This window comes from Notolepis coatsorum, assembly GCF_963971535.1.
Source record: "Notolepis coatsorum genome assembly, chromosome: 1".
NCBI lineage: Eukaryota > Metazoa > Chordata > Actinopteri > Aulopiformes > Paralepididae > Notolepis > Notolepis coatsorum.
The window spans coordinates 216,378,553-216,403,831 of record NC_140165.1 but is presented as its reverse complement, the minus strand read 5'-3'; the positions used below and the strand labels follow the sequence as shown (position 1 = coordinate 216,403,831).

The 25,279-nt window shown below is 42.5% G+C and overlaps 1 protein-coding gene across 1 annotated transcript in view; it reads right to left on the bottom strand.

The window, feature by feature from the left end:
• Positions 1–25,279, bottom strand: part of bace2 (beta-secretase 2) — a 66,884-nt gene that overhangs the window by 16,205 nt on the left and 25,400 nt on the right. The window contains exons 3-8 of the mRNA XM_084323207.1: positions 24,478–24,694; positions 12,747–12,878; positions 9,880–10,014; positions 8,301–8,402; positions 6,994–7,143; positions 6,080–6,248 (exon numbers count right to left, since the gene is read on the bottom strand). Coding sequence (XP_084179333.1) covers positions 6,080–6,248; positions 6,994–7,143; positions 8,301–8,402; positions 9,880–10,014; positions 12,747–12,878; positions 24,478–24,694 — 905 coding nt within the window. The remainder of the gene's footprint in view (positions 1–6,079; positions 6,249–6,993; positions 7,144–8,300; positions 8,403–9,879; positions 10,015–12,746; positions 12,879–24,477; positions 24,695–25,279) is intronic.

Here is a 25,279-nt window from a genome sequence, read left to right as displayed (position 1 = left end):
GTTGGCTAAGACTTACAGTTCTCCGTAAAGGCGAGACAGCACTTTTGCTTTTTCTTTCTCAACGATAGAGATGTTGTTATATTTTGCTTCCTAAACATGTCTTCTATGAAACTAGTGACAATAAAACGTCAATAACACACATACTTCATTTTGTCTGATTGTGTCCATAGATCCCAATTACAATACAGAACTTTGAGGTTGTTTTCTGAAAAACTAGTTTTTATGCATTTTACTTACGCACAAAGTCTTGGGACTACATTTCCCTAGTACCTACACACACCAACCGTTCCACATTTCTTATTATGCTTCTTATTATAGAAGGGTTTGTTGATATATCATTCATAGCCGGGTTTATAGTACATTTTATACCAAAACTAGGCAAAGATTTTTTTTTTTTAATGACAGACAGTATTTCCTGATGGGCTGATAAGAGGACATAGCCACAATCCCCTCTTTAATACGTTTTGTTTTGAATGTATCAACAAAATGAAACTAAGTTTTTTAATCTGGCATTATCCATGTTGGTGATGCGATTCTTGACGATACATGCAAATGTATGCATATTTAATGGAGAAGTGCCTAATTTGCATATATAAACATACAATTCAGAAAACTTGCAATATATTTTTTCTTAGTTTATATGTACATAACCAACTGGGAAAGTTTCATAGTGATATCTATTAAATTATTTTCCCTATTAGGGGGTGCTGTCTCGCCTTAAAGCAACTCAAGTTATGTTACTGTGACTTACAGTTCTCAGTTAAGGAAACTCAAATATGTTACTGTGACTTACAGTTCTTAGTTAAGGCAACTCAAATATGTTTGGTTACTGTGACTTACAGTTCTCAGTTAAGGCAAATCAAATGTGAGACAGGATGGATAGGGCTACATGGGATGATGACTCATTATGATAGTGGTGAGGATGATTAACATCAGTGTTGCCTGGGAAGTGTGGTGGTGGATGAGGGTGTGGACTGGGGTTGGGATGTGTAGGGCGAAGGGATTAGGGTTATACAGTAGGTAGTGTGATTTGTTTGCATTTTTGTACCTGCATTCTATTTTGTTTTTAAATGGAAAATAAAAAGGTTAATGAGGAACTTATTGATTTGTCCATTAGTTGACATTATTCCAAATTAAGGGGGTGGTGTAGTGTTTTGATTGATTAACTATCTTGATCAAAAGTGTGTGGGTCTATTCTTTTTCTCATTATACTATCCACTGAACTGTTTTATGTGTAGAACCTAAATCTTTAGAACATTTTATCAGCATCTTTAATATTGCAGGTCACTATATTCATGATGCAGACATAATTGTGAATGACTGAAACTGTCAGTCAATATATGTGTGAGCTATGCGAGATACCTTGAATTTCCCCAAGGGGATGAATAAAGTATCTATCCATCTATCTATCTAAGTGTTTTTGATACAAATATGCTGCATATCATCGTACGTTGTGGCCCATTTCTCAGCTGTATCCAATCGCTTGTTGTCGATAAAACGCCTATAGCAAGTAGCGTATATCCATATAACAGTTTAGAAACCTTTTTTGCGAACATTGTGTTTGTCCATTTTCGTCGAGATGTACTCCGTGGATGACATGCTAACTTCACGTTACTGTTTACACAAATTAATAATAAAAAAAAATAACCCATCAAGCCCTGTGCCACCATGAGGTCAAATGACTCAAAACTATATAAATAGGACAAACATATTTGGGAGGTAGACAAGTTCAAGTTTCAAGTTTGTTTATTATTTGTCAGAACAAAATACAGAATACTTTATAATGAAATGCTTGTTTCTGTATGAGCCCCTGAGAGTGTGCTACATACAGTAAAAAGAAAGTAAAAAAAAATGTAAGAAGTAAAAAGTAGGTAAAGTATACATATATACAATACAGAGTCAAATGAGTAACAGTGAGGTTACAAAACTTGGGGTAGGGTGCAAATGAGGTATGAATGTGGTGCAAATTTCTTTAATAATAGATAAATAAGTGTGTTAAAGTGTCTAAAGTGAATAAAGTGAGTGGTAAGGTGAGTGTTTGTTTAAAGTGAGTGTGTACATGTGGATGTGTGTGCAGTGTGTGTAGATGATGGGTTGTTACATAGTGGCATTGTCATCGAGCATCCTGATGGCCTGGGGATAGAAGCTCCTGAGTCTCTCTGTACTGCGTGATTTTTTTCCGTATCCGTAAAAGCCGTAGTTTGCGAAGACGCTCTCTGATTGGCTAGCCCGCGTACAGCGAAGACCCTCTCTGATTGGTTTAGCTCCGAAGGGCTCTCGGATAGAAATGTCCGCCTTGTACATATATATTCTCTGCTTCGAAGTGGTTATGCTTTGGCCCTCTTTCGAAGTGGGTTATGCTTAGAGTTTGGAATCAGGGCTGGTGGTCCGTCGCCCTGCTCTAAAGATAAACTCTAAGCATAACCCACTTCGAAAGAGGGCCAAAGCATAACCACTTCGAAGCAGAGAATATATATGTACAAGGCAGAAGAGCCCTTCAGAGCTAAACCAATCAGAGAGGGTCTTCGCTGTACGCGGGCTAGCCAATCAGAGAGCGTCTTCGCAAACTACAGCTTTTACGCTACGGAAAAAAAATCACGCCTCTGTACTGGCCATGAGGCTCCGGTAGCGCTTGCCTGACCGCAGCAGTTCAAAGAGGCAGTTGTTTGGTGGTCCGTCGCCCTGCTCTAAAGATAAACTCTAAGCATAACCCACTTCGAAAGAGGGCCAAAGCATAACCACTTCGAAGCAGAGAATATATATGTACAAGGCGGAAGAGCCCTTCGGAGCTAAACCAATCAGAGAGCGTCTTCGCAAACTACGGCTTTTACGGCTACGGAAAAAAATCACGCCTCTGTACTGGCCATGAGGCTCCGGTAGCGCTTGCCTGACCGCAGCAGTTCAAAGAGGCAGTTGTTTGGGTGACTAGATTCTTTGATTATTCTCTTAGCCTTGGCCCTGCAACGTTCGTTATAAACGTCCTGGAGAGTGGGAAGCCCACCTCCAATTGTGCGCTCGGCTGAACGGGCCACACTCTGTAGTCTGCTGCGGTCTTGTGGGGTGCTATTCCCAAACCAGGAGGTGATGTTACCAGTCAGGATGCTCTCTATTGTGCACGAGTAGAAGTTCTTGAGGATCTTCTGACTCACTTTGAACTTCCTTAGGCGCCTAAGGAAGTAGAGACAAGTTGTGTGTAATCCGGAGGTTCCTGGTTAGATTCCCGCTCCTCCCGGGCAGCGTGTCCTTGAGCAACACTTAAAGGAAAACTCCAACATTTTGGGAAATTAGCTTATTTAACATCTTCCCTGGAGTTAGACAAGAAGATACATACCTTTTTTGTCTCTGTGCATGCATTAGGCTTAGGGAACAGCCGCTCCGTTAGCGTAGCTTAGCTTCATCCCTGGAATGGGTCAGAGTTGTAGCCTGACGTTCCCTACAGTGCCCTACAGTCACGAAATACACTCCAAATACAACTCCAAAACGTTCCTGTAAACATGTTGTGACCTGTGTATTTACCACGTGGAGAAATAAAAAATAATTGAATTCGACAATTACGTTTTCTAAACAAATATACTCTGAAACTTTTTTTGCCTAACCACTCGTCTCTGGGCGCAGTCAGTGATTTCAACGTGTCGCCGTGTTTGTTGACATTCTCATTCATTCAAAGGATCCGAACCGATTGAAGTTTATGGATACCATGACTTAAAATCCTCTTACCTTGACGATTAAAAGCCTCCCCAATTTAGAAAACAGTATTCCAATGGCTGGTCTTGATAGGCTGCTAGCTAACGGAGCTAACCAACAAACACAGAACCGGGCGGACACTAAAGTAAATAACGAGAGCAATGACTTCCTTTCTGGGGGGTTTCAAAATAAAAGAGCGACGTCTATAGCAGCGGAATACGTTTATTTTGTACATTATCTAACGTTAACACGAACCTAAACTAACTTTAGGTTAGTTGTAACGTTAGTTTAGGTTCGTGTTAACGTTAGATAATGTACAAAATAAACATATTCCGCTGCTATAGACGTCGCTCTTTTATTTTGAAACCCCCCAGAAAGGAAGTCATTGCTCTCGTTATTTACTTTAGTGTCCGCCCGGTTCTGTGTTTGTTGGTTAGCTCCGTTAGCTAGCAGCCTATCAAGACCAGCCATTGGAATACTGTTTTCTAAATTGGGGAGGCTTTTAATCGTCAAGGTAAGAGGATTTTAAGTCATGGTATCCATAAACTTCAATCGGTTCGGATCCTTTGAATGAATGAGAATGTAAACAAACAGGGCGACACGTTGAAATCACTGACTGCGCCCAGAGACGAGTGGTTAGGCAAAATATTGTTCAGAGTATATTTGCTTAGAAAACGTACCGTACTTTTCGCACTATAAGCCGCACCTGACTATAAGCCGCAGCAGCTAAATTGAATGATGTGTACATATATAAGCCGCACTGGACTATAAGCCGCAGGTGTTTTAATGTTTAATTACCATATGTCATTAGCATTGGGACACAATACTGTCTGACAAATAACAAGCATTAACTCATTTACAAGTTGTATTAAGTTTAGCAAATAAAGGAACAGATAAATAACATTTCAATGCAGTCAAAAAAGCAATATTTAGATGTTTACATTTTCGAGTTTGGTCACGTCGAGTCACATATAAGCCGCACCGTTATATAAGCCGCAGGGTCGAAAAATGGGGAAAAAAGCTGCGGCTTATAGTCCGAAAAGTACGGTAATTGTCTAATTCAATTATTTTTTATTTCTCCACGTGGTAAATACACAGGTCACAACATGTTTACAGGAACGTTTTGGAGTTGTATTTGGAGTGTATTTCGTGACTGTAGGGCACTGTAGGGAACGTCAGGCTACAACTCTGACCCACTTCCAGGGATGAAGCTAAGCTACGCTAACGGAGCGCCTGTTCCCTAAGCCTAATGCATGCACAGAGACAAAAAAGGTATGTATCTTCTTGTCTAACTCCAGGGAAGATGTTAAATAAGCTAATTTCCCAAAATGTTGGAGTTTTCCTTTAACCCCTAATTGCTCCTGATGAGCAGGTTGGCACCTTGCATGGTTGCCATGGGTGTGTGAATGTGTGAGTGAATGGGTAAAATGTATAAAATGTGAGGAACAAATTGTAAAGCGCTTTGGATAAAAGCGCTATATAAAATGCAGACATTTACCATTTATTTTGGTGCAAACTGGACAAAGAATCACTTCCTGTAAACTTTACCACGTGTTCTTCCGAAAATCCATTAGATCTAGTGGTCATATGGTTTGGCCCATCATCTACAGCAGCGGTTCCCAAACTTTTTTGGCCGTGCACCCCCTGTCACCTCCCGACTTAGCTGACGCACCCCCCAATGGGTTTCTGTTAGAAAAAATTGTTGCTGGTCTCCGTGCACAGATTTAATTTTTTATTTTATCTCTTCCCACGGCGACTATGGATAGGGAATTTCTTTATTTAATTAAAATGTTCACGACAACATGGATGCATGTACTCTGCCAGCATGTTTAATATCCATAATACTAAAGGTTTGACTAAGATGTTTATGAAATTTTATTGTATAAAAAAAAAAAAAAAAATGTTTACCACCATTAGCCTTTTCATGTCACGCACCACCTAGAGGGCGCTGGCGCACCACAGTTTGGGAACCACTGATCTACAGTATCTAAATTATACATTTGAAGATGTTAGTCCCTTGATGACACACCGCAAGCTTCATGAGAATCAGATGAACAGCTTAGGAAGGGAAAGTATGGAAAACGCCATCTTTGAAAATTCCAAAAGGCAGACTTCATGGCCACATCTCTGGGTATTTTTGAGACTGTACAACTGATGGATCAGGAGTTAGTCATTTCAAAATATTAATTCCTCTAGGGGTCATGAATGTGCACACCAAATCTGAAAATATTTAAATAAGTAAAGTTATCGTATCGGGGACGTGGTGGCAGCAGCGGTCGGGGTGAACCCATAATATACCTGAAACAGTATGATATAAAAGCCTGAGGAGGCCTGAACTCATCTTGGTAAATGTTCATTTTACCGGCTGTGATATGTACTAGTTAAAGTGACTCACCTGCACAGTTGCTCACCGCGAAGCCTACCCTCTTCTGAGCTCGGTCAAACACCACGTAGAAACCCTCCATGACGGTAGCGCCGATCACCAGGCCGCTAGCCGACGCAGACACGCCGAAACGGAAACAGTCAAGCTGGCCATCCATGTCCGTGATTACCTGGATGTACAGCTGTAGGAGGAGCCACACAGACAAGATAGTGAGTGAGTGAAGGCCGGGAGTGAGTTCAATGTCTTTTGCATGTGGGGGCTAGATTGACATACTTCAAAGTGAGTTCCACACATGGGTTGCAGTACACTGCTGAACCACTAGGTGGCTGTGCTGCGTTGCGTTGTACAAATAGCTATATTTTCTGACTTCCTTGGCCAGTCTTTCTTCGATTCGGTCCATGTTTGTAATGTAATTAATTACGATCAATAATGGAATGCTCCGACCAAGCTCCCGAAATGATAAATGGTAACACGGCCCAGCCCAGTGGCCAATCACCACTCTGCGCCAGCTCGCGTAGATATGACGTGCAATAAAAAAATTTGCCAGCTGCATGTAGGCCTCGTCTGCCACAACCTTCACAACCACTTTGACGTCTGATTATAAATTAGGCGCAAGTGAATGAGATTTTTGCTTTTTTTACCTTTATTTTTCATTTTTTATGCAACCATTATGGTGATACACCATAGAATTATATAGAAGGATCCGTTGCTCTAACAAATAGCCGCTTAGAAAACGTGTTATTCTCTCTCTACGCATGTACTTCCTTGTTTACATTCATGAACTCTTTCCATAGCGCAACGTAGGTTCATCACCACACTTATATTGTCCTTTAAAAGTAATGACTGGTGTTGGTCTTTCTTTGCAAGTGTGTGTGTGTGTGTGTGTGAGAGAGTGAGAGAGAGTGTGTGTGTGTGTTTTGAGGTACCTGGGGAAGGATGGTGATACGGAAGGACTGGCTGGTGTTGGTGGCTCTCAGGTAGATGGAGAGATTGGGGAAGAACCTCCATGGAGTCTCTCCCTTCATCCAGCAGGCAAGCTGGGTGCCAGACCAGAACCCTGACGAGAAGTCTTGAATCTGGAGGGAGGGAGGGAGAAAGAAATTATTGGTTTTGCGCAAGACAAGTGAAAGCTACAGTAGAAAGAGGTGAGAGATTTGTTCTGCGTGTTGCTTGTGCGTGACACTTAAACCCCTGCATGCATTCCCTGGAGTTGCCTTTGAGTAACACAGCATGCAATTCTCCGGGACAGATGTGTTGGGACATTATGGAAATACTGCGCTTGGTTTAGGGCGAGGGGTGGTGTCTAGGTAGAGAGAGGGCATGACACAAAAAGCCTACCTCTTCCACCTGTGTACAGAACTTAAATATTTATTTAAATGGCGTGTAAGTCGACATGCCCAAGTCCAGGACCAGTTTAACCTATAATTGCTAATCTTACAAACTCTTGTGGGTAAATAATTAATTGAAACATAATGAGTATTATTAGCTTACAAATTCATCATTATTTTAATTTGACATACCTACTCTCTCTGGAATTAATTGTTTTGCGCTAGACCTGTGAAAGTGAGGTGAGAAATGTTTTGCGTGTCACGTGTGTGACTGTTTTCTACTTCGTTCTCCAATAGTCCAGGACCAGTTTAGCCTACAATTTCTAATCTTACAAGCTGTTGTGGGTGGATAATTAATCCTAATATGTCATTTAAATCTGTAAAAGATTTATAAATATCCATAAATTATGTCTCCTTAAACAGCCCTCATTGTATTCATTGAGATGCCGAATGAACACAAGTGTATTTACAACAACATATTGAGCTGGTATGCACAAATAGACAAACAAAATGACCAATTAAGCTAGTGACCTCAGGAAAATGCACCTTTTTGAAGGTATTATGAGCCCGCAAAATCATCTGTATTTTTCATTTCGGCCCCCTTGGTTATTGAGTTTGCTACCCCTGATCTACAGTACTGTATCTATCTAGCAGTAGAGCTGGCCCTGAATTCTTGTCTGCCCTACATGACATATAGATGGATGAAACGATCCATACGAATCCATCCACAAATGTAATACCACAAAAGAAAATAAAGATTAAAGATGAAAAGATAAAAATAATAATAATTCACACATACCGGTACATATAAAATACATAAGCACGCACTTCATCTTACAAAGCCATGTCCTTGATCCACGCACACACACGTGAATGTGTTTATCCATGTAGAGTAGCTAGCTTACCAGGGAGGTGCGGCTGATGGCTTGTACCACAGCTTCAAACACCTTGATAGGAAGACGCAGAAGTGTAGTCCCACTGTCAACTATGGCTTTATCCATGTTATACTGAAAGACAGGGAGGGAGAGAGGGGGAAAAGACTTAGAACCAAGACCCTCCAGAAACTAAAGACAGAGACACAACATACTGTATAGTGAGGAGACGGAGCACTCTTTGCATTTTGAGTTGAAATGTGAATTTTGAAGGCGTTTAAAATGTTTAACGATGTCTGCCAAATAAGTGTTGCACAGTACACCAATACTAGAAAGGTATCGCAATGCCCTGCCGTTATAAATGGTACTGTGGGACATCTGGGTAGAGGTCTAAGCACTCGCGAACAAGCATCCCTCTGTATTTAGGAGCCGCAAACAAAGGTGTCGAGAACCATGGAAAGTTTTTTTTTGCATCGGAACAATTTTATAATAATAACAAATGACACGTAAAATTGCTGAACTTAAATAATTTATGTTTTAATTCAGTCTAAAAATTTTGTATTGTGAGGGCGGCTAGGTGGTGCAGTGGGCAAGGCGCTCACCACCAATGCAGGAGACTCTGGGTTTGAGCCCAGCTCTCCGCATTGCTATCAGCTTGGCTGGTCGTTCATACTAATACAATTGGCAGTATTAGGGGGTGGGAAGCTGATGGGTGGGGATCGGACGTTGTGGACAGCGACTCCTACAGGTCGGTTGGTGCGCCTGCGCAGCAGAATAAGGAAGCGACGGGGGCGGCGTGCCCTCCAAACGCAGACCCCCGATGCTGAGAGATCGCGCTGTGCAGGTGAAAAGATGCGACTGCTGCTTCCTCGAGTACCGGAGGGGACACGTGATGTAAGGCTTAGTCCACATTGCAGCCGGCTTGTGGGAGGCATGGCCTAACAACGTTCGAGACAGGGGAGGGTAGAATTGGACGATACGAAATTGGGATGGGAGAAAAATAGAAAATGGGAGAAAAAAGTAGATCAAAATAAAAATTCGTATTGTGGAATGTTAATAATTTTTTTTTCTGCTTCAGATGTATCTTTAGTGAGCACAGCCAACCTTCAGTATGTTGAGGGGGCGTGGCCTCACACCAGCTAGATGCGGCTGATGGGGGACACACACAACGGGAAAAGCAAGCACACAAGAGCAAGATGTGTCTGCAGACATGTTTTGTTTAAAGGCTTCGTGAGCTCAGGAATCGACCGAAGCTGATTATCTCAAAATGTCAAATATCGGCCCGATTAATCGCTGGACGACTTGTTCCTGGTGAAGTGAACAAACAGGATTAGCACATTCCTGGCTTTATGGAGCCGAGCTGCTGCTTTATTTCCCCATTCCAACCTCCTCAGTATCAGCTCATCAAGCAAGAATGTTCTGGTGCGAGGCCAGGGTTGGCCTATTGTTCCCTAAAATCTCACCGGACTACAGTAGTTGTACAAACCTGGCCTGACCTTGACAAATCATTCCAAACTGACATCATATAATTAATCAACATTTACTGAAATTATTATAATTTTCCTGATTTATTTGATTTATATATAAATCAGAGAAAATGTGTTGGGCTTACCTCTGTGCAGTCAAGGTTGAGATTCTGGTCTCCAACCTCCAGCTTCAAAACCTCCACCTGGTAGTACCATTCTTCCACTATGGGGGTGTACCACATGGAGCCCCGAAACAGAGTGGGTTCAACCCCTCCCATGATCTAGGAAGGAACAAAACAACAACAAACTTTACTCACCCCTGGGTCAACTGTGAAAACAACAGCAGTTTGATAAACCAACAAGGCTACACTTTTGGCGGCAGTTTATCACACACACACACACACGCACACTCACTCTCTCTCTCTCTCATCCATCTGCCTCCTTCCAATGGGCCACGTGGTGCAGGCGCGGTGAGCAAGGACCCCTGTGTGTAACGGCGACAGACCTGCTCTCAGCATGGGGCTATCTTAGCTTAATTAACCACTCGCTAACTAGATTGGGTCTCCAATGGGGAAACCCATTGGGAGGCGAGGAAGCTGCTAGCGATCATGGTTCAAAAACACCACATGAGCTGCTGTGCCTCATCCGCCCATACACTCCGATGGAGCACTCAGCCAAGACCCAGCCTAGTGGAAGCGACTGTCTTTTGATTCTTTATGCGTTAAATTTATTACTGTATAATGTACTACAGCTGCGATATTAGTTTTCTCCGTTTTCCTTTCGTTCATTCACATTCACAAGACATTCGAGTTAATTGAGAAATAATCGGGTGTTAAGCTGATCGATAAATGTCTGGGAATGAGTGCGCGTGTGTGTGCGCTGGGAGCCGGAACTGATAAGAGTTCTGCTGGCGTTTCCAGACGGTGTGCGAAGAGTGTGTAATGAGGAAGTACAAGGGGGGCGGGGGTTAGTTGAACTGTCCACCCTTTATCACAGGACAGGATTCTACTCCTGTTGAACACCCATGGGCTTTATTTATTTAAACATCCAGTATTTGTCTCGTCACCAGACCAACCAACCTATAAAAAACAACAACTATTGGCTATCGGCTCATCTGCCTTCGAGTCGCGCCACTCAGGAGGCAGCATCAGACAGCACTAGCCCCGGGCTTGTGATCTTGTGTACTGGCTTGGAAAGCTAACCCCTCCTGTTATTTCTCTGTCTTCTTTGCTAGAGCTTGTATTGTCAAACTACCTACCCCTAGGCTGCTCTAGTTCCTAACACTAGGGAAGAGAACGGAGCAGAGTTGTCGATATGGTTTTAAAATTCGATACACTGCATTGAGTGTAAATCTTTTAGAATATTCTATAATGTATTGAGATTGCCTACACTCAAATACTGTATTGTTCCCATAATGCTACCCCACAAATATATACATAAGGAACAACTTCCTAATATTGACTTGCAAGTAGGGATGTCCGATATTATCGGCCTACCGATATTAGCGGCCGATATTGGCATTAAAATGTAATATCGGAAATGATCGGTATTCAAATATATATATATATATTTTTTTTAAACATTTATTTAACCTTTATTTACCCAGGCAAGCAAGTAAGAACAAATTCTTATTTTATTTATTGTCAAAAGTATGCATAAAGTTGTGTTAATTCCATGACAAGAGATGTGTAATGTTAATTACCTGAAATTATATATCGGTATCGGTTGATATCGGTATCGGAAATTAAGAGTTGGACAATATCGGTATATCGGTAAAAAAGCCAATATCGGGGCGGTCAGGTGGCGTAGCGGAGATTGTGCTCGTCACCAATGCAAGAGGCTGCGGTCTCGACTCCCGGAGTCAGCATTGCCTTGGCTTGGGCTGATCGCTATACTAACTCGTTTGGCTGGGTCAGGGGGAGGGAAGCCGTGGGTGGGAAACTGGCGTTGTGGACAGCGACGCCTACAGGTCAGGTCTGGGCGCTTTCTCAGCGGAGGCAGGACTTGATGAAGGCAGCGTGACCGCCCACGCGTTACGCTTCACCAATGAGAGCCCTCGCTGCCAGGTGAGAAGCGAGCCACTGGCTGTCGCCGCACGTGTCGGAGGAAGCGTGCGGATACTTCAGGGTTCCCTTGTACATTTACATTTACCTTGTACCGACCAGTAGGAGAACATGCGCACAACAACCAGGTAGGGGAGGGGGGGAATTGGCACAACGACTAAATTGGGATGGGGAGAAAACAGAGAAAATCGGAGAAAGAGAGATACAAAAAAAAAAAAGACAATATCGAACATCCCTACTTGCAAGACTTAAAAATCCTTCTCTCACCCGTCTTTGCCCCTTCCTCTACATCTCTCCTTCATGACTGAGGTGGATTCAATAGGTCAATATCATTGCTTTCACCTGAATTTTCTTCATGGAAAGAGCAGATATTGTTCATGGTTTGAATACAAGGTGTACATTTACAGAGTACCTCAGACGAAGTACCATATAACTCTGTTTTGTGTTTTATAATTTTATAATCTACAGAGACGTTTTGTACATTCATAGTCAAAGACAGTAGATGCAGAGTACTTTATTGTGATCAATCACACATTCACACTCCAAGCGATTTGTATCGACTTTACAACTGCAAATACATGGGCTGTTCAATTCATAGTATTCGATCACAGACATCGTGGTCGGCACACAACAGGTGATTGTAATCAAATAACAACTGTGGCCAATGAGCTTGTGGCATATTTGGTTGGCGTCAAAGGTCATGAGAACGCTACGAGTACATACAGTATAATATATCCTGTCAGCAGGCAAGGATTAAAAAAAAAACAAGAAGCAAGGCAGTCAAGGAGGTTCTAACAAGATTCTATCGAGTTCATTCCAGCGCGTTATTGCTGAGACTACGAGCGCTCTCAATACTGGCGCTCTCCGACGGTACCAACAGCTCCCCTTTGTTTCTCAGAGTGAGTGTCTCGCCCTCCTCGTTCCCCCGGGTGCCCCTCCTGACTACTCACAAGACTGCCGCCCGCAGGGTCGGCCGTGCTGCTGGCCGACAGTCCAACCCCGCACATCTCGAGGGAAAACACGTCGGGGATCCCCAGCTGTCGCACTATTGAGTTGAAGAAAGGCTCCACCGATCGGTCCGGCTGAGAGACACAGAGAGAGAGACAGAGAGACAGAGAGACAGAGACAGAGAGAGAGAGAGAGAGAGAGAGAGAGAGAGAGAGAGACAGAGACAGACAGAGAGACAGAGAGAGATATTTGTTTAATTTCATGTGTTGTTCACCTCACTTAGGTTAGATGGTGAGTGGTATGTTGTTAGCTAGCTAGGCTAGTTGGTGACTAGTATGTAAGCTAGGTAGGTTACTCAGACCATAGACATATATAAAGGCTAGATGACTCACCCGCGCTGCTGGCCAATAGAGACCGATGTTGCCACATAACATGAACGTCTATGGTGCATGTACTATTGAAATAACCATAGCTTGCTCCATTTTCAACCGATTTTCAAACAGTTTGGTTTGTTATAAACGTCAGAGATGTAGTTATCATACTGCATACTTATAATCGACTTTCATATGAAAATGATTTCAACATGTCCAAGCATCCTGAATCATAGCCACGTTAATAACGTTTGTAATAAACCAAACCGTTTGTAAATCGGTTGAAAATTGTCAAATTGAGCAAGCTATGGTTATTTCAATAGTACATGCACCATAGACATTCATGTTATGAGTGGGCGTGCTGCCTGTGACAAGATGGCTGCCGGTGAACTACGCTTGAGACTCCGCCTTGCACCATCTAGTTATATATATCTATAACTCAGACGGTTTATTTTTTTTTATCTACGTACTTTTTCTCCTCCTATTTTTCTGTATTCTCCCATCCCAATTTAGTCGTTATGCCATTTCCCCCTCCCCTTCCTGGTCATTGCACGCATTTGCCCCCCCCACTTGCCGGTCTAGGGAGCCCTGAAGTCTATTACATGCTTCCTCCGATACATGTGGAGACAGCCAGCAGCCTCTTTTCACCTGACAGCGAGGACTGGGGAAGTGTAACGCGTGGGAGGATCACACTACCTTCCCCAGTTCCCTCCCTCGCTGTGCAGGCGCCCTGACCGACCTGTAGGAGTCGCTGTTTACAACGACCAGGACCCACCCCAGCGGCTTTCCACCCGCTGACACTGCCAATTGTGTCAGTATGGACGACCGACCAAGCCGGAGGTACCGCGGCAGCCGGATTCAATCCCACTGTCTCTGCGGTGGTAGACAGACGCTTAGTCCGCTGCGCTACCCGGCCGGCGGCCGCCCTAACAGACGGTTTCACCTTCACAGTGAAAACAAACATTATAGAAAAGACGGCAGCATTTGATTTCCTGTCAGCTACCGATATTGGCAGTAACACTGCAACAGAAGATAAACTTGAGTCCAAGCTGTTCCCTAGCAATGGAATTCCACTGTAGACCATCACTAAAGACAATATCTCATCGTCATGCATCATACTTGAAGTTTTTGTGCTACTTTAATTAGCTGGCATTTAGCTGAGAAAGATGAATGGGCCCTCCTCAGCTAAAAGAATGTCTAGGTCGACTAACAGTACTAGGACTTTGACTAATCTAGGGCTGTCTTAAATACGTCAAAGCTTCGTTCGATGGGCATGGGATTCGAATATGAAAATAAAATTCGAATATATTAAATTTAAATATTTAAAATTTTATTTTTGCAAAATCAACTCTGCCTCTCTTTGGTAATTACAACAAGCAATGCAGTTTGTTATTTAAGATGAGGTCTGACTCATTACAATATTTCATGAAAGCAAATCTCTTGTCTAAGATTTTAAAAGGTTTAAACTTTACAGCACTGACAACGTTGAACAAAGTGCTGTACAAGTCCCACAACATTTTTTTTTTATTAAATTAAAAAGAAAGTAATTTAACATTTTCTTTTTATCTCGAAGCTTCGAATTAAAATCGAATCTCGGCCCCGAAGCTTCGAATTCCCAAAAAAAATTCGAAGGTCAGCCTTAGACTAATCCAACAGTTAATTTAATCAACAAATCAAAATCAAATGCTTATTGAAAGTATATTGCGGTGCTAGATATTTGCTCATCATTTTCTATGAAATTTGTATTTCAGTTGGAACAAAAGCGTAAAAAGATGACATATCAATTGAGACCACCGTTTGAGGTGGAAACATTCAAAGTTAAAACACAAGTCCGGGCGTAGCGAGATAACAGCAGAGACATGTAATGGTCATCTGTTACAACCGTAATTTTTAGAACAGAGACTGACTTTTGATTTGCATGGAATGTTGTTACAGTGTCAGTCTACCTTCAAACAGTGTCACGAATGTTTAGCTTTTTGTTTGTTTATGGAGATTGACATACTATATCAACATATATATTGTCATGGCATATATACCTGAGGCATGTGCAAACTCACTACTGCTAGGCTATTTGAGTAATATATTGTTGGTTTTCAGGGGGTGGCTTTCACAGAATTTTAAATACTTAAAAGAACATGCCAACATTTTGGCAAATTAGCTTATCGAGAGACACAAGAAGGTAGATACCAGTTTCCTCTCTGTGCGTTCAGTAGAAAGCTATCTGGCTGCATGTTAGCCTAGCTTAGCACAATGAATGGAAGCAGACATGACCGGTTAGCCTAGGCATTGTCCAATTAACACCTCTCCCGAAGGCTAACCGGTCATGTCCGCTTGCATTCATTGTGCTAAGTTAGGCTAAAGATGTTCTTTTAAGTGTCAGGTTCCAGTACATTCACAAAGATCGACAGGCATGTAGAATGCGTGATGCATGTTTCACTCGAAGCGGCTAGAGATGGATAAAGATAAGATGTTCCTTTATTAATCCGCTTGGGGAAATTCAGGTGTCATAGCAACATGGAGGAGGGGGAGGGGAGGTACAGGCAGGGTAATACAAATGACAATAAAATACAAAATATCAGAGTAGAAGTAAAAACAAGATATAATATGAAAATAGTAAACAAACAAACTTCTGCAAAAAATAATGACAGTGACTGTGTGTTAGGTACTATTGAGAGAGAGCGAGAGAGAGAGAGAGACTATTCCCCCCTGACTAAAGGATGTTCCCCCCTGTCTCCTTGACCTTGTATGGTTTTTATGTCAGGGCCAGGGCTATGCATGTGATACATGGCTAATGCCCCCAGGCTCTCAATACAGGGCGAGACAAAGTGGTCAGTGTAAGCATATCGTCCCTTACATCATTTACATTTTGATCTCACAGATTGCTCTAATCAGCATAAAAAAGCGACAGAGGCGTCCGTGGGCGTCAGTCTATCTGAGCTCCTTCTTGCCCCCGTAACCCCTTCCTGATGTTCCTGTGTAGTGAGAGTGTGGTGCAGCGGGTTATTAGTGTGAAGGATCCCAGGTCGAGTTTGTCCTAACACTTTAGGAGGTAGGAGGTGCTGAGCTGAGTCAACGTCTTTGTTTCAGCCACAGAGTTGAACGCCACACGTCCTCCGTATCAACACCTTATATCAGCGTTTCCCAAGCTTAGGGTCCCATTTTTACTGGGTCATCAATTAGCAGAGTAAAACGCACAACAATCCTATGATATGTGAATACATTTTCCTAATTAAAATCAAAGAAGAGCATTCTTTTTTGCTATGCTGGTCTGTTCAGATGCTGTGTGCGGGGCTGTCACCCTCCCCTTGGTCTCCCTCTTCCCCACGAGTCACCTGAGAATATGGTGGCGCTCTCTGGCGTAGGCTGGGCTGAGCAGAGACAGGGGTGGTGGGCTGAGCGGTGTGTGACTAATGTACGATTCCCACACTTGATCGAGCGTGCACGATCTCAAAACAAAAATACAAGGAGGAGTTTCTAGATATTGGCTTCACCAAAGCCATTGGAAATGCAGAGGCGAGGCCTCAACGTGTTGTAGCCTATGTGAGGAGGTGCTCAGTAATGAGAGCTTAAAAATCAACAAATTGGACAGACATCTCCAAACTAAGCATTTTCAGCATCAGGGCACGTCAAAATAATAAGCGGCTTTCAGGAGACTGTTTTGACAGTGGAAAAGTTTGTTTATGTAGTATTTTAATTGTCTGTTTCGTGTGTCTGTTAGTTGGTGACTAATATGTCGTTAGCTAGGTAGGTTAGTTGGTGACTAGTATGTTACTGGCTAACTAGGTTAGTTGGTGACTAGTATGTTGCTGGCTAACTAGGTTAGTTGGTGACTAGTATGTTGTTAGCTAGCTAGGTTAGTTGCAGATTAGTATGTTGCTAGCTCTAGGTTAGTTGGTGACTAGTAGGGTGACCAAACGTCCTCTTTTGCCCAGACATGTCCTCTTTTCATGCCCTGTCCGGGGGGCGTGAACACTTCAGGCAACCTACTTGCGTTCAGCGTTTTTTCTGATTGGCCACGACGCTCATGTGACCGCGGCAGAGAGGCAGAGCGGAAATAGGCTGCTGCTCCGGCGAAAGAAAGACAGGCATTCTATTGCCATGCTCTGCGACAAACTCTAACCTTAACCAACTCCGAAAGAATGCCTAAACTTAACCCTAACCTTAACCAACTCCGAAAGAATGCCTAAACTTAACCCTAACCTTAACCAACTCCGAAAGAATGCCTAAACTTAACCGGCGAAAGAAAGACAGACGCTAGTTACGTTTATATAGAGAGGCGATAAATTAATTAAACGTAAAAAAAGAAAAAAAAATTTAAGTGATTCGAACTTGTCACCAACTGGGACTGCAGGCTCCACAGCAAGGCGGCGAACGAGTTGAGCTAACCGTCGATGTTAAAACAGGGGGGATTGCGTGCAGCAACCTGCGAGCCGCTGCCGCTCTGGCGCTGCCGCGGGGGCGTGCTAGGCGTGGTCACGTGGGGCGCTGAACGCAAGAAGGTTGCCTGAAGTAATGAAGCAGCCGGGGGGGGGTTTATAAATTCATGAACATTTCCGGGTTTCATTGTTTTTCAGTTTCACTGCACTTTGTGAGCGTCTGAAGGCTCGGGCTGCATTTTTCACCGAACATCCGTTTGAATGCCACCTCACTCGACAAAATCCGTGCCTCGGTTCTCGAGTTACATGCCGATATGTCAGCTGATGGTGAAAATGATTGGTCAGTGTTGTAACTTGTAGCCAAAAATGAGTGTAGCTTTCCAGTGATATCCCACGTTGGGGTGTGCGAATCAGGGATCTAGGTGAAAATTTACAGGCGAAGTCAGGAAGTGATAAAAATTCCGAATGAATTTACTTGGATGAGGAAATGGAGAGCTTTTTTCTTGGCACACGGTTTACCCGGATGTCTCTAGAAGACTCATTTCTGAACGGATTTTAATAAAATTTGGACCTGTACTACATAGGACTTCAGGCTATGGATTTCCGGTGTTTTCCAACTTATACAAAAAATATATAATATTTTGGAATATTGCTACTACACAAAAACTCCCCTGTCTTGAACATTGCTCGCATATGCCCCCCACTGGTCGGTTGTAGGGAGGATAGAAGCCTTGCATCACGTGTCCCCTCCGGTACACGAGGAGGCAGCCTGTCACATCTTTTCACCTGCCAGCGTGGACTCTCATTGGCGAGGTGTAACGTGTGGGAGGCTCACACTACCCCCGCTATTTCCTGTCTCTGCTGTGCAGGCGTCCCCCAACCGACCTGTAGGAGTCGCTGTCCACAACGTCCAGATTACCACCCATCGACTTCCACCCGCTGACTCTGCCAATTGAGCCAGTATGACGGCCGGCCCAAGCCGGAGGCAATGCTGACACCCGGATTAGAGACCGGAGTCTCTTGCATTGGTGACGAGCGTAATCTCTGCTGCGCCACCCAGCCACCCCACCCACCCCTATTCTTTAAAGCGATGGCCTTCTTACCACAAGGTAAACAGCAACCCCTAGGCGCTGAATGAGTTAAGAGTAGGGATGTCCGATATTATCGGCCGATATTGGCATTCAAATGTGATATCGGAAATTATCGGTATCAAATTTTTTTTGTTTTTTTTTTACATTTATTTAACCTATATTTACCCAGGCAAGCAAGTAAGAACAAATTCTGATTTTATTTATTGTCAAAAGTATGCATAATGTTGTGTTAATTCCACAACAAGAGATATGTAATGTTAATTACCTGAAATTATTCCGTTTTTTGTGGGGGGGGGGGGGGGGGGGGGCCCTGCTTATATCGGTATCGGTTGATATCGGTTTCGGAAATTAAGAGTTGGACAATATCGGTATAGGTAAAAAAGCCAATATCGAACATCCCTAGTTAAGAGGTTAAAACAATAAGGCATCTTTGAGTAAACTTTGAGTAGAGATTCAAGATTCAAGAGGTTTATTCATCACATACATACACAAGACACATAGTGAAATGAAGGTGGCCATGCCCGCTTCGATTGAAGTATCATTAAGTATCTCGAGCATATCCTCTTTTTTGGAAATCAAAATGGTTTTGTATGTTGTTAGTATGTTGCTAGCTCTAAGTTAGTTGGTGACTAGTATGTTGCTGGCAAGCTACAGTATGCTAGTTGGTGACTAGTATAGAATAGAAAACTTTATTGCCATTTCAACACATGGTTGATTGGGATTTGTCTTGGTGCCAGCACATACAGTACATACAGTATAAAAACATACAATATAAAAACACAAGAATACATGCAATACAATCCCCACAATAAAGGTTTTACACAAACAATTAAAAAGAAAAAATGCTACAGTACCTAAAATAAATAGCTCAGTGTTCCAGTTTAAAGTCCATATTGCCTTAAAGTGCCTGTCGGCTGGTGCTAGCCCTTGTGGTGCAAAGTGCCTGTACATTTGTACTTGAGTTCAGGTGACGGACAGCCTCGCGATATGTACTGTTTTTAAAACGGGATGTCCTGCACCTGAGACTTTGGAGTCTTCTGCCAGAGGGAAGGGGGTTAAAGAGGTCGTAAGCAGGGTGAGAGGGGTCCCTGATCACCTTCTCCCCTTTCCGCCTGATTTGAGTGGCATAAATGGAGGCCACAGAGGGGAGATCACAGCCGATGATTTTTGATGCTGTGCGTACAGTTCTTTCTAGATCATGGACGGTGGTGTTTCCGTACCACACAGTCATAGAGAAGGTAAGGACACTCTCCACAGTGGCTCTGTAAAAGCTGAGCATCGCCTCCCTGGACAAACCAAACGTTTTAAGCTGGCGCAGGGAGTGGAGCCTCTGGTGGGCTTTGCTAATTATGAGGCTGGTGTTAGCTTCCCATTTTAAATTATCACATATGGTGATGCAGAGGAATTTAAAACTGTCTACCCTCTCCACCTGCTGGCCGTTTATGTACAGAGGAGGGTGGACTGCCTCCCCGCGCCGGAAGTCAACTATAATTTCCTTTGTCTTAGAGATGTTTAAAAGCAGGTGGATGCTTCTCGCAAATCTAGCAGCAGCCAGCTCGCGCTGACAACAGCGATGTCATTATTAGACCGGCTGCTTGGTGAAGCAACGATGAAACAAATGTAATGATTGTTTCGTTCATCGCATAGGCTATTTAATTTGAGCCTATTTTAATACAATTCAAATAATCAAATTGTGCTTAGAGGGAATTATTTTCACCGGACATTATGACCAGCACCAAGTCGTTGGGAGGTGGAGATAATATACATCACGCAAACCCACGATAATGTTGCCGTCTCTCTCTGCCAAATTTCTCAGTTCTTCGCTTGATATAATTAATACAAATGTCCAATATAACGGAATTCGTTAGCTCATAAAAATGTGATTATAACAGACTGCTGTTTATTAATGTCGGGCAGACTGCCCACCGACACCTCAAGTCGGCAGCAGCACGAAGTCTCGAGGGACTTATTTTATTTGGAATATATTAATGACTGTATATACGCAAAAGTAGCCTAGTTTTAAGTTAAAATATTATAAATGCCTTGATGATGTCATTCTTTATATAGGCCTATCAATTGTTTTTAAGATCAATAAACTCTGACCGGAATTTATCCCATTTGTCCGGTAGATTGAAATCTACCGGACACTCAGACCTGCAAAAAAATAATCTAACGGAAACCGTTGTTCTCCTTGCACCATACAGCAAAGCTACCGGTATCAACTTCAGCTCTATAGGCCGATTCATCCCTGTTCTTCATTAATCCCACTACTGTTGTGTCATCCGCATATTTAAAAAATCGGACAGAATCAGAGTGGGAGGCACAGTCATTAGTGTATAGACAGTAGAGCAGAGCAGAGAGAACACAGCCCTGGGGGGCCCCGGTGTTCAAGGTCCTGGATCTAGAGAACAAATTACCTATTTAACCACTTGTTCTCTGTCTGAGAGAAAATCTAGAATAAAATAGCACAGAGACTCGTCAATTCCTAGCTATTTAAATTGTATGTTAGCTAGCTAGGCTAGTTGTTGACTAGTATGTTGCTGACTAACTAGGTTAGTTTGTGACTAGTATGTTAGCTAGCTAGGCTATTTGGTGACTAGTATGTTGTTAGCTAGGTAGGTTAGTTGGTGATTAGTATGTTGCTGGCTAGCTAGGCTTGATGTGATTAATATGTTAGCTAGGTAGATTAGTTGGTGACTAGTATGTTGCTGGCTAGCTAAGTTAGTTGGTGACTAGTATGTTTCTGGCTAACTAGGTTAGTTGGTGATTAGTATGTTGTTAGCTAGGTAGGTTAGTTGGTGACTAGTCACTAGTATGTTGCTGGCTAGCTAGGTTAGTTGGTGACTAGTATGTTTCTGGCTAACTAGGTTAGTTGGTGACTAGTATGTTGTTAGCTAGGTAGGTTAGTTGGTGACTAGTCACTAGTATGTTGCTGGCTAGCTAGGGTAGTTGGTGACTAGTATGTTGCTGGCTAGCTAGGTTAGTTGGTGACTAGTACAGTATGTTGCTAGGGAGCTAACGTTACATGTCATGATTAGACAGCAAAAAGCATTTATTCAACATTGTTTTGAGAGTGGAAGACGAGACAAATATGCTGGACAAATGTCAGAAATTGTGTGTGTCTGTGAGGCTAATGTGGTGATAACAAGTGAAAGGGTTAGTATTAGTTCATGGTTTGTTGTGTTCTTTATAAGTAATAAATGGCAATTCATTATGTATTTTTGTATGTTTGGGTCCCGGGGAGACACCACATTTCTCCTTTGGGTCTCGAGCTGAAAAGGTTTGGGAACCTCTGCCTTATATTATAGAATTCTTTGGTCCACACGACCACACCACAAGCAACTTAGGACACTAGTCGTTGGAAGTCCATTCATTTTCTGATAGTGCGCCCAAGGTATGCTAGATGCATTGGTTACAACTAGTGATGGGACCAATGAATTGGTCAGCTATATTATAACATTAGCTATATTAAATAAACTATTATTTTATTTGTTTAAGTTCAGCAATTTTGTGTCTCACTTGTATTACATTTTTGTATTTTATCAGATGTAAAAATGTGTATATGTCCATCAGCCACCTGCTCTCTAAATATCGGTATCGGTCATTGAAAAACTCATATCAGTCGACCACTAGATGAAACTTAAACTTTTGAGCATTTCATGTCCTGCCCAGCTGAGAAGCAACTGTCAGTTCCTATCAGTTAATGGATATCTGCTAATGCCCAGTAGTATGGCATATTGATCACTAGCTGTCTGAACACACCAAGTTCTCTTTTACAAGAGGTTTAAAATAAACAAATAATACATTATTTTAAAAAGATGTACACAAACTAAAGCAGTAAAAGCAAGAACGGAAACATTCAAATAAAATGCGTGATCTTCTGAATTGTAAAAAGTCTGAATCTAGTTAAGCTCCTGTATGTGTAGTTTGCTTCAAGTGCATTAAAGTCGAGATATATTTACCTGGTTCAGTACCTATGAGGAATTTATATAGTAAATAAGTAGATGCTTGTGATGTTTGGATCTAGTAAGGGGATTATATTTTTCCAAAAGTCCTGGGCCTACTTGGTTCAACACTTTGACTGCCAACGACGAGAATTCTCGTTATTTCATGCCAACCGCTCAGTGCAACGAGTGAAATCTCGTTATTAATCTTTTTTTTTTTCCATACATTTTTCATCAATCTAGCCTCACGTTACCACTGGGACTCTCTCTGAGCTCGAACAGGGAAAATACCGCCCCCATCATCTCCCGGATGGTAATGCACCCTTTGGATTGGACTGAATGAAAACGCATGGGGAAAAGAAAATCCGGAATCCACATTTTACTTGTCAGGCATGTAATCCGAGCCGATTGCAGTCTTTGTGGTCCCTCAGAACAGCGTGGAATAATGTGTTTCGAGCACCCAGCGTTGGATCAATAAACGTGATCGATATTTGGAATGACGATCAGGACTTGGAATAATCTTTTTGGAGAACATCTGATCTGAGGTAAGGAATCTATGTTACCAGTCTTGGGGTAATCAGAGCTTTTTTCACAGATATATCAACGTGTCCCCTATGTGTGTGTGTGTGTGTGTGTGTGTGCTGATGAGGAAATAAGATAATAGATTTTTCAGCCCGCTTCTCTAGCGTGCATAAGTACACATATACTATCGATAATCTAGCGTTTATTTGAAAACTATTCATAAATAGGCCGAAAAATGACATTTTGTAAAGGGCGATTCCTGCAGAATCACTTTTTTCTGAAAATATTTAAAAACTAGCGTTTTTCAAAATGGTATAAAACGGAAATGTATCGATGAAAAAACAATCCGTTTCGACAATGTTGACTGCAAGCAAGTCATTGATAAGCGACGGGCGTATTAGACACACATTCAGAAAAAATAAATAACGCACATCCTCCGTTTGTTGGTGCTGAGCCAAACTGTAAAAACAGTAATACATAAGACAAAGCGGGGCTCGCAACTCACTTGTTGTTCCAAGGTGTTTTAATTGACAAAAAGGCAGTAGATGCAACGTTTCGACCGACCCTTCCGGTCTTCTATTATTAGACACACAGCCATAATTTAAGATATAGTTTATGCGTTCGCAAATGTGCTCGCCCTCTCATTGAATAGAGTGCTGGCACTCAAGCGCTAAATTGTGCGCCCCCTGCTGGCACTCAGTGTTAATACAGTAGATCAGTGGAATTTCCATCTTGGAGCCTAAAGAATAGCTTAAATATTTTCTCTAAACCATTGATACCTTAGGAAACGGCTTCTACTTCTGTTGTAAATGGACTGCATTTATATAGTGCTTTTATCCAAAGCGCTTTACAACTTATGCCTCACATTCACTCAGACATTCACACACCGACGGCGGAGGCAACCGTGCAAGGTGCCAACCTGCTCATCGGGTGCAATTAGGGGTTGAGTGTCTTGCTCAAGGACACTTCGACATACTGCCGGGAGGAGCCGGAATCAAACCGGGAACCTTCCGATTACCAGACAACCGCTCTACCTCCTGAGCCACTGTCGCCCCTGTGTCAGATCACAATTTGCCAAATGCAGCTTTTTTATTTACATGACAGAAGGGAGTAGAGGCTTAAACATGTTAAATGTATTTAAATGTTTTATATTTCCTGCATCATCTGTTTTTTTTGTAAATCCCTCTCGTATTTTGTGCTCTGTTCCCATGGAATCATAATGCTCTTTATTTTTAGAGCATAGGATTGTATATAGGCTATACGAACGCACCTAGTCTACGGCACTGGAAACTGCGTCCAGTCCAGTAGATTGTGTGGGAAAAGTGGCTGATATTGAGTAGCCTGAGCCTGGAATTACATCTGCATGAGTATATATACATCTCAATGCCAATATACACACACAACCACACACACAAGTACACACACATACCCGTGCCAACAAGGGGTAGGCCAGGCCCAGGATGCCCTGCCAGTTGACTCCAGGCAAGTAGAAGGAATCGGAGGTGAGGATAGCAGCTATGTTGATGATGAAGACGCCTTCAGGGCCCTTAGGGAAAGCGACGCGGTCGGTGCCCAGCTCGCCCTCCCAGTTGCCCTGGGTGTACCTGACAGACACCGCTCTGCCCGTGGACTGGTAGGTACTGGAGCTGAATGCAGGGAGGGACAGAGGACCAATTCATCCCGACACTATGGAAATGCACAACACTTCACACATAAGATTGTGAGAAATTGCAAAGGCCTAGTCCAGGGGTCAGCAACCTTTACTATCAAAAGAGCCACTTTTCCCCCGTCCCACAAAATAAAATGCTCAGGGAGCCGCACAACCTATTTACCCTTAAAATGAAGATAACACAGTGTAACGTTTTATATATCCCCAAACATACCCCACATTTAGCATAAAATGCCTGACAATTGCATACCCAAAGTAATTTGCGATTTATTATACTTTATACTTATAGCACACAGTTTGTTGCATTAATGGGATTATAAAGCAACAAAAATAAAGATTTGACTTTTTATTGCTGTTTTTACCTGTTATAACAAAGGAAAACCTCAAACTCTTATGAAGAGGAGAAAAAATACTGGCTGTGTAGACCTATTTTTAAATAAAACACAGAAGAGGAGACAAAACACTGGTGTCTGTAGACCGACTTTGAAATAAAACCCTGAACTATTCAGGTATATTTGAGTCCTTCCCTTATTTGTGGAACATTTATAAAATAAAAAGTACC